At 45.5% G+C, this 17699-nt stretch overlaps 1 protein-coding gene across 1 annotated transcript; it reads left to right on the forward strand.

The window, feature by feature from the left end:
• Window positions 1–11931: 11931 nt before the first annotated feature.
• LOC116976740 (putative transmembrane protein INAFM2) lies at window positions 11932–13044 on the forward strand. The gene has a single exon (XM_033026627.1). The coding sequence runs from the start codon at window positions 12153–12155 to the stop codon at window positions 12588–12590; it is 438 nt and encodes a 145-aa protein (XP_032882518.1). The 5' UTR covers window positions 11932–12152; the 3' UTR covers window positions 12591–13044.
• The last annotated feature ends 4655 nt before the right edge of the window (window positions 13045–17699 follow it).

Genomic DNA, 17699 nt, shown 5'->3' on the forward strand with positions numbered 1-17699 from the left:
GAGGATTTTAGCCACCGAGTTGATAATTGAGATGGGGAGATAATTGTTAATATTGTGTGGGTCGCCTCCCTTATGCAGTGGAGTAACATTGGCACACTTCCATGCAGAAGGGAGGGTACAAGTTGAGAAGGACAAATTAAACAGGTCGCATAGTGGGTGCATTAGAATATTAGATCCTAACTTAATGAATTTAATCTCTGGATCAAGATATAACCAGGAAATGTCTCAAATGACTCATAAGGCAATGGTTCTTCATTCCTGGTATTGGGATATTTCCAAACACCTTTACCTTACTGTGTAATGTGAGCCCCAGGGAATTGAAGGCAGCTTTGTGACAATCTCATGAGATGATCACATGAAACCAAGCAACCAATCAGTCTCCGTCACATCATCATTATGTTGGACTCTTTACCGCTTTTTCAGTTCAGCTTTCTTACACAAAGAAAAAATAACCTTGGAGATTTCTGGGCAGGGCCTTGATACACAATCCAAGATTATTTCTCCCACAAATGGGAGCTGAAATTCGGACCAAACACCCTTTGTGTAATTCATGTCTTATTTATATCATGTATCTGTGAGCAGCTGCAAGCAAGACTTTCAGTGTACCTATACCACGCATGTGACATCCGGCTCTACTTGACTTGAAGATAGATACTAATCATTTATTGCTGGTTGTGAATCAAGGCAAGAGGATTAAAGGCAACTGAGATACAAATAAAGCATCAGCTCAATGAATAGTCAAACTGATTCAAGGGCAGGAAGACCTCCAGTCTCTCTTGTCCTGCTCCCAGTGCAACAAGGCGGGTTATGGCACTTGGGTAGAACTGTTCTTTGAACAACCAGAACTAACCATTTCATGGATTTCAAGGAAAATTGCATTTCCACACAAGCTTAATAGAGTCATAGTCATAGAGCGATACAGTGTGAAAACTGGCCCTTCGGCCCAGCTTGCCGTCACAGGCCAACATGTCCCAGCTACACTAGTCCCACCTGCCCTAGTTTGGACCATATCCCTCCAAACCTGTCCTATCCATGTACCTGTCTAACTGTTAAACGTTGGGATAGTCCCAGCCTCAACTACCTCCTCGGGCAGCTCGTTCCATACACCAACCACCCTTTGTGTGAAAAAGTTACCCTTCAAATTCCTATTCAATTTTTTCCCCTTCAACTTAAACCTATGCCTTCTAGTCCTCGATTTGCCCACTCTGGGCAAGAGGCTCCACCCGATATGTTCCTCTCATGATTTTATACACCTCTATAAGATCACCCCTTATCTTCCTGCGTTTTAAGGAAAAGAGTCCCAGCCTACTGAACCTCTCCCTGTAGCTCCCTCTATCCCTAGCCCTATTCCCCTCCCTATCCCTAATCAAAAATGATTTTTGTAACTAGGGTGGAAAGAATTGTTCCTGCTGCCCTCCCAGTAATTACCCAGAGTAAAGCAAGGACAGGAATTCTTTGCCACAGGAGGCTGTGGAGGTCGGCAATGGATATATTTAAGACAGAGATAGATAGATTCTTGATTAGTACGGGTGTCAGGGGTTATAGGTGAAGGCAGGAGAATGGCGTTAGGAGAGATAGATCAGCCATGATTGAATGGCAGAGTTGACTTGATGGGCCGAATGGCCAAATTCTGCTCCTATCACATGATCTTATGACCTCATAATGATATTGGATCAGAACACTGATGTTAATTAGACCTTTTGTAGGGAAAAAAATCCCCAAAAAACAGAGGAAGAAGGATACCAACCTGGTTTATGGCAACTTGCCATATCAATAATGTCATCAGATGTTTATATTGTCATAGGGTTCTTAAATTCACTTAGTACAAATAAGGCAAGAATCTTGCTAGGGATTTATCAGTGTCAACACCCTCTTCAAGGTTCCCAAGTGAGTTGTGCAAGTTGGTCACGTGTCAGCTGTTTGCTATGATTCACCACACTTGCACACATTCTAGCGTGTAATTTTTCAAGCTGTAGTTATGGAGTCATAGAGTGATACAGTGTGGAAACAGGCCCTTCAGCTCAACTTGCCCACACCGCCCAACATGCCCCAGCTACACTAGTCCCACCTGCCCACGTTTGGTCCATATCCCTCCAAACCTGTCCTATCCATGTTTCTTAAACGTTGGGATAGTCCCAGCCTCAACTACCTCCTCTGGCAGCTTGTTCCATACACCCGCCACCCTTTGTATGAAAAAGTTACCTCTCAGATTCCTATTAAATCTTTTCCCCTTCACCTTAGACCTATGTCCTCTGGTTCTCGATTCACCCACTCTGGGCAAGAGACTCTGCGCATCTATGTTATCATTCTTGCATTTCTGTGAGGCTGCAGTTTTGCGGGTCTGTGGCTGCCTGCAGTGCTGCAATGTGGGGAAGCTTGGTGGGAGCTCACTGGTTAGATGGCTTGTTGTCTGGGTACAGTTTAGATAGTTTAGTTTATTGTCACGTGTACCGAGGTACAGTGAAAAGCTTTTGTTGCGTACTATCCAGTCAGCGGAAAGACAATGTCTGATTGCAATCGAGCCTTTTACAGTGTACAGATACATGATAAGGGAATAAGTGCAAGGTAAAGCGAGCAAAGTCTGATCAAGGATAGTCCGAGGGTCACCAATGAGATAGATAGATAGTAGATAGACACAAAATGCTGGAGTAACTTAGCGGGACAGGCAGCATCTCTGGAGATAAGGAATAGAAGTACACCCATTCCTTCTCTCCAGAGATGCTGCCTGTCCCGCTGAGTTACTCCAGCATTTTGTGTCTATCTTCAGTGTAAACCAGCATCTGCAGTTCCTTCCCACACAGGTATGTAGTAGTTCAGGACTACTCTGCAGTTGTGGTAGGACGATTCAGTTGCCTGATAACAGCTGGAAAGAAACCGTCTCTGAATCCGGAGGTGTGCGTTTCCACACCTCTATACATTATGCCTGATGGGAGGTGGACTGTGCAATGTGGGTCATGTCAGTGCTAATTCATCTGGAAGAGACAATTAGAATCGCTGCTTAACACATCATCCTGTCTACAACATCCCAGAGCGTCCAATGGATTTTGTGTCAAAATAATTAACGTTGGCTGACAGGACAAATACTAAGATAATGGTGACCTTTTTAAATGTTTACAGAGTACAATGTTCAATTATCCGTTGTGCTGCTGCAAGTAAGAATTACTGTTCAAGGTTCAAGGTTCAAGGTCTTTTATTGTCACATGTACCATGTAAGGTACAGTGATATTTGATTTACCATAAAGTCATACTAAAACGAGCAACAAGACACACAACTACATAAAAGTTGACAAACATATGTTTCAGGACATATGACAATAAAACACTCTCGATTTTTGAAATGTCCAATGATCAAGTCTCTACTTACTAACTCCAACTCTGGCCCGTAGAAAGTATCCAATCGTGATTCATTGTAGCCTGGTTTGGCAACGGCTCAGGCGGCACGGTGGCGCAGCGGTAGATTTGCTGCCTGACATCGCTTGCAGCGCCGGAGACCCAGGTTCGATCCTGACCACGGGTGCTGTCTGTACGGAGTTTGTACGTTCTCCCCGTGACCGCGTGGGTTTTCTCCGAGATCTTCGGTTTCCTCCCACACTCGAAAGAAGTGCGGGTTTGTAGGTTAATTGACTTATTATGAGTGTAAATTGTCCCTGGTGTGTGTAGGACAGTGTTAATATGTGGGGATCACTGGTCGGTGCGGAATAGGTGGGCCGAAGGGCCTGCTTCCGCGCTGTATCTCTACAGCAAATAAATTGTGGATTAGCCCAGTCCACCACCCAGACCAGCCTTCCCTCATCCTCCACATCAACCCCCACTGTTGGAATTTTCCAACGGCGTATCTGGGCGTTGCACACCAGGGATGTCCCAGAGAACTCCAGTGAGAACATTGGTCAAAGGTGCTTCATCAATCCAAGCCTTGCACCTCAGCCAACAGGTGTGCCAAGATAAGAAGTTATTTAGTCTGGCGAGCAGCAGCCAGAGCTCCATGCTGGGGGCATCAACCTCCGCAGTGGGGATGCTGTACCAATCACCGCACCCTCCACCATAGTCAGATCTGCTAACGTCAAAGTGCCACTGCTCACCCCTTCAACGCCGGAAAGGATGGGTCTGGGTTCTGCACCTGTTGTCCGGGAAACGGAATCTCCAAATCCCGGGACAAGCCCGAGTTTCCGGAGGACCGGCATCTCGGATGACATCCTCATCAGCACGGGCAGAGGTGACTCTGTCGCAGCTTCCCAGAAACATCCGATGTGGAAACCCACGCCTCACCTCCACAGCATCTCTGCAGCGTGGATGGGCTGGAGATGAGCGGCAAGTGCCCAGGGCAGAAGAGGCTCGCTGGATCACCATCTTGTCAAACGCAAGGCCCCACCAAGGCCGGATCGGCCAACGGAGACATGCTATTCCGCTGCAGGATAGAGAGGAACTCCTGGCATTCCTGGAAAAGAAGTGGAAGCAGAACCCTGCGGTTGTTGGAAATCTGAAATTAAAAAACTGGAAATGCTGGAAACACTCAGCAAGTCAGGAGAGAGAAATGGATCATGTTGAACGGCCTCCATCACAACTGGAAATTGAGAAAGCATTGTCGACATCTTCCTCAGACCGATTCATAAGCCCACTTGTATGGATGACACATATTCCCAGACCAATTCATTCATTGCCACAGAAGGCTGTGGAGGCCGTCAAGTTCAAGTTCAAGTTCAAGAGAGTTTATTGTCATGTGTCCCTGATAGGACAATGAAATTCTTGCTTTGCTTTAGCACACCAGAACATAGTAAGCACGAATATAGAACAGATCGGTGTGTCCATATACCATTGTATAAATATATACACACATGAATCAATAAACTGATAAAGTGCGAATAAACAGATTATGGGCTATTAATGTTCAGAGTTTTGTCCGAGCCAAGTTTAATAGCCTGATAGCAGTGGGGAAGAAATATCAATGGATATTTTTAAGAAGGAACTGCAGATGAACTGTCTTCAGAGGGAGGAGGAGAACTTCTTCAAAATAGGCATACCTTGAGGAGATATCGCGGTGGAGTGAAGAAGTGAAATCTGAAGAAGGGTTTCGGCCCGAAACGTTGCCTAATTATTTCGCTCCATAGATGCTGCCGCACCCGCTGAGTTTCTCCAGCACTTTTGTCTACCAACGGATATTTTTAAGGCAGCGATAGATAGATTCTTGATTAGTACAGATATCAGGGGCTATGGGGAGAAGGCAGGAGAATGTGGTTCGGAGGGAGAGATAGATCAGCCATGATTGAATGGTGGAGTAGACTTGATGGACCGAATGGCCTAAATCTGCTCCTATCACTTTATGAACTCATGAAGATGAACATTGAGTGAAATGGTTTGCCTCAACCTCTCTGTACTTCCAGATGAGTGGCAGCTCAAGTACCTCACTTCAAGACTCAGCGTGAACTCCACTGTCCTGTGAAGATCCGTTCACTGGGCTTGTGAACAGTAGCGCTGAGCACATCCACATGTCTCCTGAAGTTACAAAAGAACAATTATGGCAATTAATTTTAACAAATAAGCACTGACAAATTTGGTGTTAAAATAAAATGCAATAAAAAATAAATGCAATTCAATTTCCCGACAATTCCTTTCAGTTGTAAAATTCCAGGATTATTATTATTCTCAGAATCTTATCTGCAAAGCAAAACTGCTGAACAGCACACTGTGAATTTCCATGTGAACCTGAATGTGCATTTGCCGGACCTCTTAAGACATTTTGTAAATTGTTGCGACTTCTCACTGGCTTTCAAATGATTCGGGAAATTCCACTTTAGGCCATTTTTCCTGATGCAATATTTAACATTCAACATTGAATTCCATATCCATGACTTGTAGATGAGAGGCATATGGATAGGAAGGGTTTAGAAAGCTATGGGCCAAACTCAGGAAAATGGGACAAATCCAGTATGCCAAATCAGACAACGGGCAAGGTGGGCTAAAGAGCCTGTTTCCTGTCTCGTTCTATGACTTTATTAGATAATCAGCGAAAATCTTAGAACTTTCTGGTGATGCAGAGATCTGCTCTCTGGAACTAGGTCAGGAGATCAGATGATACCAGCTATTCCCAAAACAGTCTACAAACATATATACTGCCAACTAAAATTGTACTGTAAATAATATATAAATGCATCTGGTATTAATTATTATTTTAGAGGGATTGTTAATAAACTTATTAACATTGCTATGTTAGTGAGTTACCCCCAGATCAAGAGGAAGATGTTAAGTTGGAATGTAGAGGGCCAGGAAGATTACAATCCATCTAAAATAAAAACTGAAAATTGTGGAAACACTCAGCGTTTTATCTGGAAATATTTCTTAGGTCCCTGGAGGGTGGGAAGGGAAGAGGTGAAGGGACAAGTCAAGGATTCAATTCGATGAATTAAACAAGAGTTGCATTGCCTGGTTGGTGGAGAAGGGAAAGCAGGCAAAGGAGTCACAAAAGAGCTGTCCCCTGGAATGATGAAAGAGGAACAGAGGGATGTTCCAGTGGTGGAATCTCGTTGGGAGTTGATGGCATTGCGAAGGATGATCCAGTGAAAATGGGGACTGGTGGAGTGGAAGGTGAGGACCAGGCCACTCTGATCTTGCCCTCAAATTTTGCCTGAGGATGGTGGGGAGCGGGGCGAGTTGAGTTGAGTTTAAGTTTAGTTTATTGTCACGTGTGCCATGGAACAGTGAAAAGCTTTTGTTGCATGCTGACCTGTTAGCAGAAAGACAATACATGAATCCAATCGAGCCATCCTCAGTTTACAGATACATGATGAAGGGAATCATGTGAATAACATTAAGATAAAGCCAGTAAAGTCCGATCAAAGATAGAGATAGTCCAAAGGTCTCTAATGAGGTAGAAAGTAGTTCAGGACTGCTCCCTAGTTTATTGGTGGGATGATTCAGTTCAGCCTTGCCGAAGTAGCATGAGGTGTAAATGGAGTCAATGGAAGGGAAGTTAGTTTTGTGTGATGGTCTGGGCTGCGTCCACAATTCTCTGCAATTTCTTGCAATCTTGGATAGAGCTGTTCCTAAACCAGGGGCGGAAATCCTGGGAGGGACTGGGGGGACACGTCCCCCTCATGTTTTGAGAGGTGTGGGACGATCCTCCAAACACCCCCCCCCCCCTCCCCATGTTTTGTAATTTATATTTTAAAACTCGGTTAAAAAAATCTATTAAAAATCTCCGCTTTCTGCGAGACAGTGGGGGTGGGACTGATGATCGAGGGTGCCGATTGGACGAGAGAGACGTCGGTCAGCTGGCAATTGGGGGGAGGGGCGGGACATGATGATTCAGCGCGATCATTGGAGGAGGGAGGAGTCGGTCGGAGGCGGAAGTAGGGGGGTGGGACTGAGGATAGGGGGCGGTGATTGGAGGAGGGAGATGTCCTGGTGGAGCAAAGATCATAGAGCGGAGCTTGAATCGGTCCGTTCGCGGGGCCTTTCATCGCCCGGCGCGGCCGGCCATGGGATCTTCCACCGCCCCGCGGTCAAATTGCTGAGTCGAGGCGATCGAGGCTCCCGATGTTGAAGCCCCCGTGAACGGGCCGATAGAAGCCCCACGATCCGGGGCAGATGAAGCTGCTGTTGCTGGAGTTCGGAGTCGGTCACCAATTAGGTCAGCTCCCGATGTTACCGTCCACAGGGCCCACGGCCGAAGCCTCGTGTGTGTGCACAAGAAATTGTTCCCTCCCCCCATGTTTTGATAGTGATTTCCGTGCCTGTCCCAAACCATGCTGTGATGCAGCCCGATAAAATGCTTTCTACAGAGGTTGGTGAGAGTTGTCGGGGACATGCCAAACTTCCTACGTTTTCTAAGGAAGTAGAATTGTGGTGTACTTTCTTGGCCATTGCTTCAATATGGGTGGTCCAAGTGAAGTTATTGGTGATATTAACTCCCAGGAATTTGACACTATCGATGTAAACTGGAGAATGTGCACCACTTCGCTTCCTGAAGTCGATCACTATCTCCCTTGACTTGCCGACATTGAGAGAAAGGTTGGTGTCTCGACATCAGGTCACGGGGTTCTCATCACCTTCCTGTACTCTGTCTCATCATTATTTGATATACGGCCCACAATGGTGGTTTTGCCTGTGAATTTGTAAATTGAATTAGATTTGTATATGGCTGCACAGTTGTGAGTGTACAAGGAGTAAAGAAGGGGGCAGAGAATGCATCCTTGTGGAGCACCAGTGTTGAGGATTATTGTAGAGGATGATTTGTCCCCTATTGATTGCGGTCTGTTGGTCAGGAAGTTATCTGACATTGGTGTTCCTCTTATCCAGGTATTGTATGGATGAGTGTTGGGATGAGAGCAGATGTGTAGAAACATAGACCATAGGTGCAGGAGGAGGCCATTTGGCTCTTCGAGCCAGCACTGCCATTCATTGTGATCATGGCTGATCGTCCCCTATCAATAACCCGTGCCTGCCTTCTCCCCATATCCCTTGATTCCATTAGTCCCTAGAGCTCTATCTAACTATCTCTTAAATCCATCCAGTGACTTGGCCTCCACTGCCCTCTGTGGCAGGGAATTCCACAAATTCACAACTCTGGGTGAAAAATATTTTTCTCACCTCAGTCTTAAATGGCTTCCCCTTTATTCTAAGACTGTGGCCCCTGGTTCTGGACTCGCCCAACATTGGGAACATTTTTCCAGCATCTAGCTTAGATGCAGGAAAAATCCAGATCCAGTCCTTTTATAATTTTATATGTTTCTATAAGATACCCCCTCATCCTTCTAAACTCCAGTGAATACAAGCCTAGTGTTTTCAATCTTTTCTCATATGACAGTCCCGCCATCCCAGGGATCAATCTCGTGAACCTACGCTGCACTGCCTCAATCACAAGGATGTCCTTCCTCAAATTAGGAGACCAAAACTGGACACAATACTCCATATGTGGTCTCACCAAAGCCCTATACAACTGCAGAAGAACCTCTCTACTCTTATACTGAAATCCTCTTGTTATGAAGGCTAACATACCATTAGCTTTCTTCACTGCCTGCTGTACCTGCACGACAACTTTCAGTGACTGGTGTACAAGTACGCCCAGGTCTTGCTGCACCTCCCCCTTACCTAACCTAACCCCATTGAGATAATAATCTGCCCCTTTGTTTTTGCCGTCAAAGTGGATAACCTCACCTTTATCTATATTATCCAGCATCTGCCATGCATCTGCCCAATCACTCAACCTGTCCAGGTCACCCTGCAACCACCTAACATCCTCTTCACACTGCCCCCCAGCTTTGTGTCATCTGCAAACTTGCTAATGTTGCTCCTAATTCCCTCTTGGAATGAATGAGATGAGATCAAGGGCTCTGTCCACAATGGCTGAGGAGGACAACATTCAGCAAATGGAAAGTTTCTTCATCGAAGTAGGAATGATCTGGGAGCATGGAATGGAGGGAGGGTGGGAGGAAGAACACAACAATAGACAATAGGTGCAGGAGTAGGCCATTCGGCCCTTCGAGCCAGCACCGCCATTCAATGTGATCATGGTTGATCATCCCCAATCAGTACCCCGTTCTTGCCTTCTCCCCATATCCCCTGACTCCGCTATTGTTAAGAGCCCTATCTAGCTCTCTCTTGAAAACATCCAGAGAACCTGCCTCCACTGTCCTCTGAGGCAGAGAATTCCACAGACTCACCACTCTCTGTGAGAAAAATTGTTTCCTCGTCTCCGTTCTAAATGGCTTATTCCTTATTCTTAAACTGTGGCCCCTGGTTCTGTACTCCCCCAACATCGAGAACATGTTTCCTGCCTCTAGTGTGTCCAAGCCCTTAACAATCTTATATGTTTCAATGAGATCCCCTCCAATCCTTCTAAACTCCAGAGTGTACAAGCCCAGCTGCTCCATTCTCTCAGCATATGACAGTCCCGCCAACCCGGGAATTAACCTTGTAAACCTACTCTGCACTCCCTCAATAGCAAGAATATCCTTCCTCAAATTAGAGGACCAAAACTGCACACAATACTCCAGGTGTGGTCTCACTAGGGCTCTGTACAACTGCAGAAGGAACTCTTTGCTCCTATATTCGATTCCTCGTTATAAAGCCAACTTGCCATTCGCTTTCTTCACTGCCTGCTGTACCTGCATGCTTACTTTCATAGACTGATGTACAAGGACCCCCAGATCCCGTTGTACTTCCCCTTTTCCCAACTTGATGCCATTTAGATAGTAATCTGCCTTCCTGTTTTAGCTACCAAAGTGGATAACCTCACATTTATCCGCTTAAACTTCATCTGCCATGCATCTGCCCACTCCCCCAACCTGTCCAAGTCACCCTGCATTCTCATAGCATCCTCCTCACAGTTCACACTGCCACCCAGCTTTGTGTCATCTGCAAATTTGCTAATGTTACTTTGAATCCCTTCATCCAAATCGTTGATGTATATTGTAAATAGCTGTGGTCCCAGCATTGAGCCTTGCGGTACCCCACTAGTCACTGCCTGCCATTCTGAAAGGGACCCGTTTATCCCTAATCTTTGTTTCCTGTCTGCCAACCACTTCTCTATCCATGTCAGCACTCTACCCCCAATATCATGTGCCGTAATTTTGCCCACTAATCTCCTATGTGGGACCTTATCAAATGCTTTCTGAAAGTCCAGGTACACCACATCCACTGGCTCTCCCTTGTTGATGTTTGTACTAGAATCGATGTTGTACTAGATATTTGTCACAAACCTATTCCCTGAAATGGAGACAGAGGGAACCACAAGGAGAAGAGTCAGAGATTCATCTTGTGAACGCGCGGGCAGGGCAGAAATTGGTAGAAAAAAGGAAAGTTTTTAATTCTGTATATATTCCATCTCGATCATCTCAAAGACCAACTATCTGCACTGTCGATTGTCCTGGATGAGTGAGCTTCACTGAATTTCACCAAGGGAGAAGTTGGAACACAATGTTGATGGACAATTCTTGCCGGTTGTTAGTGAAACTTCTCATTGTGGACACTGAACTCTCAAGTGCAGTTGCGGTGAAAATGTTCTGGCCCTCTTTATTGCCGTCACATGGCTTTCCGTGTACCTGATGGATATGTGTTTCCAGCATTTTCTAATTCTATTTTAAGGCAATGCACCCAGGATTTTGGAAATACAGTAAATACCCCTCTCCCCAAATTACATTGCCCTGGTGGCGAGGAGAACATGGGCAGAAAAATCCCACTCGGATTTTTCACAGCACTTTATCTGCTTTGCAACATCTGTAACGTCCTGCTTCGGACTTTTAACAAATGCTGGTGAAAGCTTTCATGACACAAATGCTGTGGAGCAGTGAAGTGAATAACTGTCCATCATCTCATGCCGTTTGTGGCATCTTCCTGGGCTTTTAACGGAGATGGCCGCACCCAAAGCCACCGACCCGACTGCAGGGGGGGGGGGGGGCGCATGCAGCATCATAGAAACATAGACAATAGGTGCAGGAGTAGGCCATTCGGCCCTTCGAGCCTGCACCGCCATTCAATATGATCATGGCTGATCATCCAACTCAGTATCCTGTACCTGCCTTCTCTCCATACCCCCTGATCCCTTTAGCCACAAGGGCCACATCTAACTCCCTCTTAAATATAGCCAATGAACTGGCCTCAACTACCTTCTGTGGCAGAGAATTCCAGAGATTCACCACTCTCTGTGTGAAAAATGTTTTTCTCATCTTGGTCCTAAAAGATTTCCCCTTTATCCTTAAACTGTGACCTCTTGTTCTGGACTTCCCCAACATCAGGAACAATCTTCCTGCATCTAGCCTGTCCAACCCCTTAAGAATTGTGTAAGTTTCTATAAATCCCCCCTCAATCTTCTATGATCTCAATCATCAATGCCAAGCGTGGAGCGGGGCAGTGGTCCAACAGGAACGCCACACATACACACAGGCTGAGCCACACACGGATGCTGCCTCTTTAAGAGATGCCTCCCCTCCCCCTCCCCTCCCCTCTCTGGCTGTTTATCACAAAGAGACGCTTCAATCGCTGGCGTGAAGAGGGCAGAGGGGGAGAGCTGGGTTGGAGCAGGTGCTGAGGCAGAGAAGGAGCTGGTACAGCAGGTGCAGGGACCGCGACTGCAGCCCGGATCCCACGACGCTGACATGTCCCAGGCGGAGGGCAGCTGATCGGCCGAGGACGAGGAAGCAGCAGCTGCTGCAGCGGCGATGAGGGACAAGGATTTCAACCCCGCCGGGGATAAAGGCAAGCCGGCCACCTTCACAGGGGACAAGGCGAAGATGGCTGCGAAGAGCGACAAGAAGTGGGTGCGGCTGGCCACGGTGCTGGCTTATGTGCTGTCCGTGTCGCTGGCTGCCATCATCCTGGCCGTGTACTACAGCCTCATCTGGAAGCCGGTGAAGCTGATCAAGCCCCCGCTGCCGACGTCGCCAGCCCAGGAGCAGGAACTGGGAGCCTCCACTGCCTGGCAGACGCCTGAAGCGGGGCCGTGGAGCAGCAGCAGCAGCAGCTGGGGGCAACAACAGGAGGACGGGGAGGAGACGGAGCAGAGCAGCCTGCAGAGCCCGGGGCCGAGCATCGCCTGGCCGGGCACAACGGCGGCTCCCAACAGCACGGTGTCGCCGGCAGCAATAACAGCAACATGAAGCCCGGGACCCCGGTGTGTGTGTGTGGACTATTGCACCCTATGCTGCGCCGCCGAGTCCGGCCACAACCCGCCTCAACCACGCCGCCTCGCCTCGCCACACGACTGGACTCTATTACAATGCGCATCGGACTGGGGGCTGCGCTGCTTGTAGATGCCGTAATCGCCGTCTTTAAAAAAATAATATTTCTAGGACCAGTTGATGTTAAAATGAGGAATTGTTATAGTGGGTTTCATATTGCTGTAATATTCACCTCGTACCTCATTTAGTGTATGGAAGGGGAGGGTAACTTAACGTGCCGACTGCACGGCATGTGATAACCTCAGGTACGTCGAGATCTGTAAGATATATCTCTGTACACAGACGACTGCTGTACAGTAGTGAAACTTGTCCCCAGAGTTTTAGTAATCGTCGATATATTTTTAAAGGAACAATAAATGGCTGAAGATCTGAATCGGTGTTTTCTTGTGCAAGAGGCGTATCTGGTGAACGGCTCACAGTATGTGTTGGGGTCGAGTCTCTGGTGAGACGGGAACAGATCTGGGCTGGAATCATCATCTCAACGTTTCATTAAGTGTTCGGTTCCCAGAATCGGCTGAAACCGGCACACAAATAAATAAGAGCCCCTAATGTTTATTACAGACACCAATCCTACTTGTGCATGTTTAATGTTGAGTTGTAGGAAAAGCCCGGTGTATTACAGCATCGTCGACGGTGCTTGCAAGGAGCGAGGAAGGGAGCGTCCCTCCCCTCGGATCCCAGTCGGCGAGGGGCGAGGGAGCGCCTCTTCCCCTGGGACCCAGTCGGGTTGTATATTGTCATATGCAGAAATACGGGAGCATCTTGCTTGTAACCGCATCATAGGCTACTAGACTGAGACAACACACAAGCATTTTGTTAACGATCCTGTAGAATAGTGTGATCTTAAATTGCACACATTTTTAAATTCAATGGGACAGTTGTTTAAAAAAAAAAGAAGAAAGATGGTACAAAAAAACCCCAAGAGATTAGTGCAAAACAGAGGAAAGATAATAAATATGCTAAGACGAGTCATATGCAGAGAGAATGGAGCAGCTGGGCTTGTACATTCTGGAATTTAGAAGGATGAGTGGGTACTCATTGAAATGTAAGATTGTTAATGGTTTGGACATGCTAGAGGCAGGAAACGTGTTCCCAATGTTGGGGGAGTCCAGAACCAGGGGCCACAGTTTAAGAATAAGGAGTAAGCCATTTAGAACGGAGACGAGGAAACACTTTTTCTCACAGAGAGTGGTGAGTGTGGAATTCTCTGCCTCAGATGGCGGTGGAGGCAAGTTCTCTGGATGCTTTCAAGAGAGAGCTAGACAGGACTCTTAAAAATAGCGGTCAGGGGATATGGGGAGAAGGCAGGAATTGGGTACTGATTGGGGATGATCAGCCAAGATCACATTGAAGCTCGAAGGGCTGAATGGCCTACTCCTGCACCTATTGTCTAATAAAATCCATGGTGTACCATTAGGATTAGTTTAGGATTATAGTTGTACAAAGTGGTTCGACCTGATAGTTGTAGAAAAGTAGCTGTTCCTGATCCTGATGGTGTGGGACTTGCTTTTGTACCTCCTGCCTGACTGGCAGTGATAAGAGGGCATTGCCTGGATGGTAGAGATCCTTGATGAGAGATGCTGCCACCTTGAGGCAGTGCTGTGGGTAGGCAGCTATGCTCTTGTTATGGTGGATACAGCTGAACCAGTGATGGACCAGACTGTCCAACACCCTGCTGCCTCTTGCATGCTGAGCCTTGGAATTGCTGTGCCAGACCATGATGCAACCAGTCAGGATACACTCCACAGAAGATAGACACAAAAAGCTGGAGTAACTCAGCGGGTCAGACAACATCACTGGAGAAAAGGAATGGCCGATGTTTCGGGTCGAGACCCTTCTTCAGACCCGAAACGTCCTTTTCTCCAGAGATACTGTCTGACCCGCTGAGTTACACCAGCTTTTTGTGTCAATCTTCATTTAAACCAGCATTTGCAGTTTCTTCCAACACAGGATACTCTCTACAGTTTGTAGCGGTTTGTTGACTTATTTGGCAACATGTCGACACTTCTACAAAAGTAGACGTGCCAGAGGGGTTTCTCCAGCCCCCATTCAGTAGGGGAGGGAGCGCACTCTGACAATCCCTGGTTCACTTTCAAGAAAGCTTTCCTCAGGCCAGGTAAAGATTCTGCTGGACTTCTACCACTGTATTGGTCCCACCCCCATGCTGCAGAATGGAGACAAGTGCAAACTAAATACAGTGAGTTCCCTCAGGATCAGCATCGACTTCACTACAGTTTTCATCACTAAATGACCAAACGTGGAAGCTATAACAGAAAGCAAATGGCTTCAAGAGGATAAAGATCTGTGGAAAGAGGGGCGTGGAGATGAAATTAAATAAAGAATATGTAAGGCGAAACATTTGATGCAAAGAGTCAGAACATTTAAGTGGGATAATCTTTAGAAGTTTTGAAAAGGCAAAGACCTTTAAATGTTTGCAAAGATATTTGAAGTTGGAAATATTAATTTACAATGTGGTTAATAAATTGTTCTTCATCCAAATTTTGTAAACTGAAGGTGGAATACAAATGGCCTTCTGGTTCAGCCCCACTGGGATACTGCATCCGATCAAAGGCAAAATGGAATAACTTGGAGAAGAAAAATTGTGTTCAGTTCTGGGCACCATGTTATAGGAAGGATGTTGACAAGTTGGAAAGGGTGCAGAGAAGATATACAAGGATGTTGTCAGGACTTGAGGGTCTAAGCTATAGGGAGAGGTTGAGTAGACTGAGACTGTATTCACTGGAGTGCAGAAGGATGAGGGGTGATCTGATAGAGGTGTATAAGTTCATGAGAGGAATAGATCGGGTAGACGCACGGTGTCTCTTGCCCAGAGTAGGGGAATCAAGAACTAGAGGGCATAGGTTTAAGGTGAAGCGGTAATCTGAGGGGTAACCTTTTCACGCAAAGGGTGTTGGGTGTATGGAACAAGCTGCTGGAGGGGGTAGTTCAGGCAGGGACTATTGCAATGTTCAAGAAGCAATTAGAGAGGTACATGGATAGGACGGGTATACAGGGATATGGGCCAAATGCAGGCAAGTGGGACTAGTGGAGATGGGACATGTTGGGCTGAGGGGCTTGTTTCCTCCCTGTATGACCATGATTAAGAAAAAGCTTAGGGCAGGATTTTTCTTCAAGGGGTAAAATTATGAAAGAACAAGCAAAAGAGCAGGCATTTGGTCCCTTCATCCTGCTCTATCATTTATCCAGAACATGCTGGATCTTACACACCTTTCATGCTCTTTCCCCATGTCCTAAATTCCTTTGATGGCTAGAAATCTATTAATCTCTGTTGTGAATGCACCTCTTTGGGAAATTCCTTCTCATCCTTATCTTCAATAGGTAATCACTTTATTCTGAAACTATGTCTGCTACTTCTAGCTACCAATCTGGGGGAAACATTCTAAAGTCCTAAATTATTTATTCCTTATTTTGAGATTGTGATCCTGAATTCTAGACTAATTTGTCATCAGATACATCTATCCTTTCTGGATTAGAAGTAGAAAACAAACAAAATTGACCTATTGAAACATAAAGTGCATCTACTACCAGGAGGGTCTATAAAGAGAAGAGACAGATTTTAAGATGATGGGGTAAAGAATTCTGGAAAGACGGGGAAAGAATGGTTAAAATTTGATATGCATTGCCTGATAGTGTGGTTAAAACGGAGTCAATACAATACAATACAATACCGTTTGTTGTCATTTGAACCTCAAATGAAGTTCAAACAAAATTTGGTTTCTGCAGTCATACAACAAGAAAAAAACCCAAGACAATTAACACAATTTACACAAACATCCATCACAGTGAATCTCCTCCACACTGTCATTGTCTCTCCCCAGTTTTCCATTCTTCTTCCGATGTTAAAGCAATAATATATTTTTTAAAGGTAATTGAAATAATCAAAGGTTTAAAAAAAAGTTTCCTTGGTGAAATACTCTTTGCCAAATAAATAGTAATAACAAATTAACACAATCAGAAAATATTTGTTTGAGGAGTAAATGTCATATAATGTAGGCAAAGGAATGAAAGCAGGAATGGTGTTATAATTATGGCAAGTTGGGATCAAGACTGTTTTATTGTCACATGTCCTGAAATGGAACAGTAACATTCTTATCTGCAGCAGCACATAGATAGGAAGGAACTGCAGATGCTGGTTTATACTGAAGATAGACACAAAGTGCTGGAGTAACTCAAGTGGGTCAGGTAGCATCTCTGGAGAAAAAGGATGGGTGACATTTCGGGTCGGAACCCTTCTTCAGACTGAAAGTAGCAGGTAGAGACTGGCGAAAGGAAAAGGCCAGAACAAATCGGGGATTGTCAGGTAAGTAAACACAGCAGTTAGTAATACAGTACCACAATAAACAACACAAAATTCAATTATTTAAAAAATAAAATAAAAAATGAATATAATCATCTTTATCTGTAATTAAATTATGATTTTGATCTAAGTAGAACTGATTTGATAAAGTGCATGAAATAGTTGAAAACTAAGTTACAAATACCATCTTAAAATCGTCTTGTCCACCAGATAACCAGAACAAGTTAGCGATGAGAACTAAATCCAGAACGTGCTGGAAACTTAGTGGGCCATGCAGTATTTGTGGAGAGAGACAGTTGACATTTCAGGTCTGTGATTCTTCATCTGATGAAGGGTCTCAGACCTGAAGCCTTAACTGCTTCTTGCTCCACAGATGCTGCCACTCCTTCTGAGTATTTCCAACACTTTTTTAAATTTCAGATTTGTAGCATCTGCAATTATTTAATTTTCAGGTTAATGATGGGTATGGATAGGAAGATTAGCAGGAGGTCAAAATGTATGTAGCAGATTGGGGCCCACTCCAAACTAACTCAATTTGTATTTTTGTTGGCCTTGGTAACTAGTTCTGTGTTTGCATGGCCGACCTACCATGCTCCAAGATTTCCCTTCCCACATAGCATCCTATACCTAAACCTAAATCTTATTAGTTATTTTATGTTATGACATCGGATGGAAGCTGCATAACCAAATCTCATTGCGCTTATGTGCAA

The sequence above is a fragment of the Amblyraja radiata genome, chromosome 9 (genome assembly GCF_010909765.2).
Source record: "Amblyraja radiata isolate CabotCenter1 chromosome 9, sAmbRad1.1.pri, whole genome shotgun sequence".
NCBI classification, from domain to species: Eukaryota; Metazoa; Chordata; class Chondrichthyes; order Rajiformes; family Rajidae; genus Amblyraja; species Amblyraja radiata.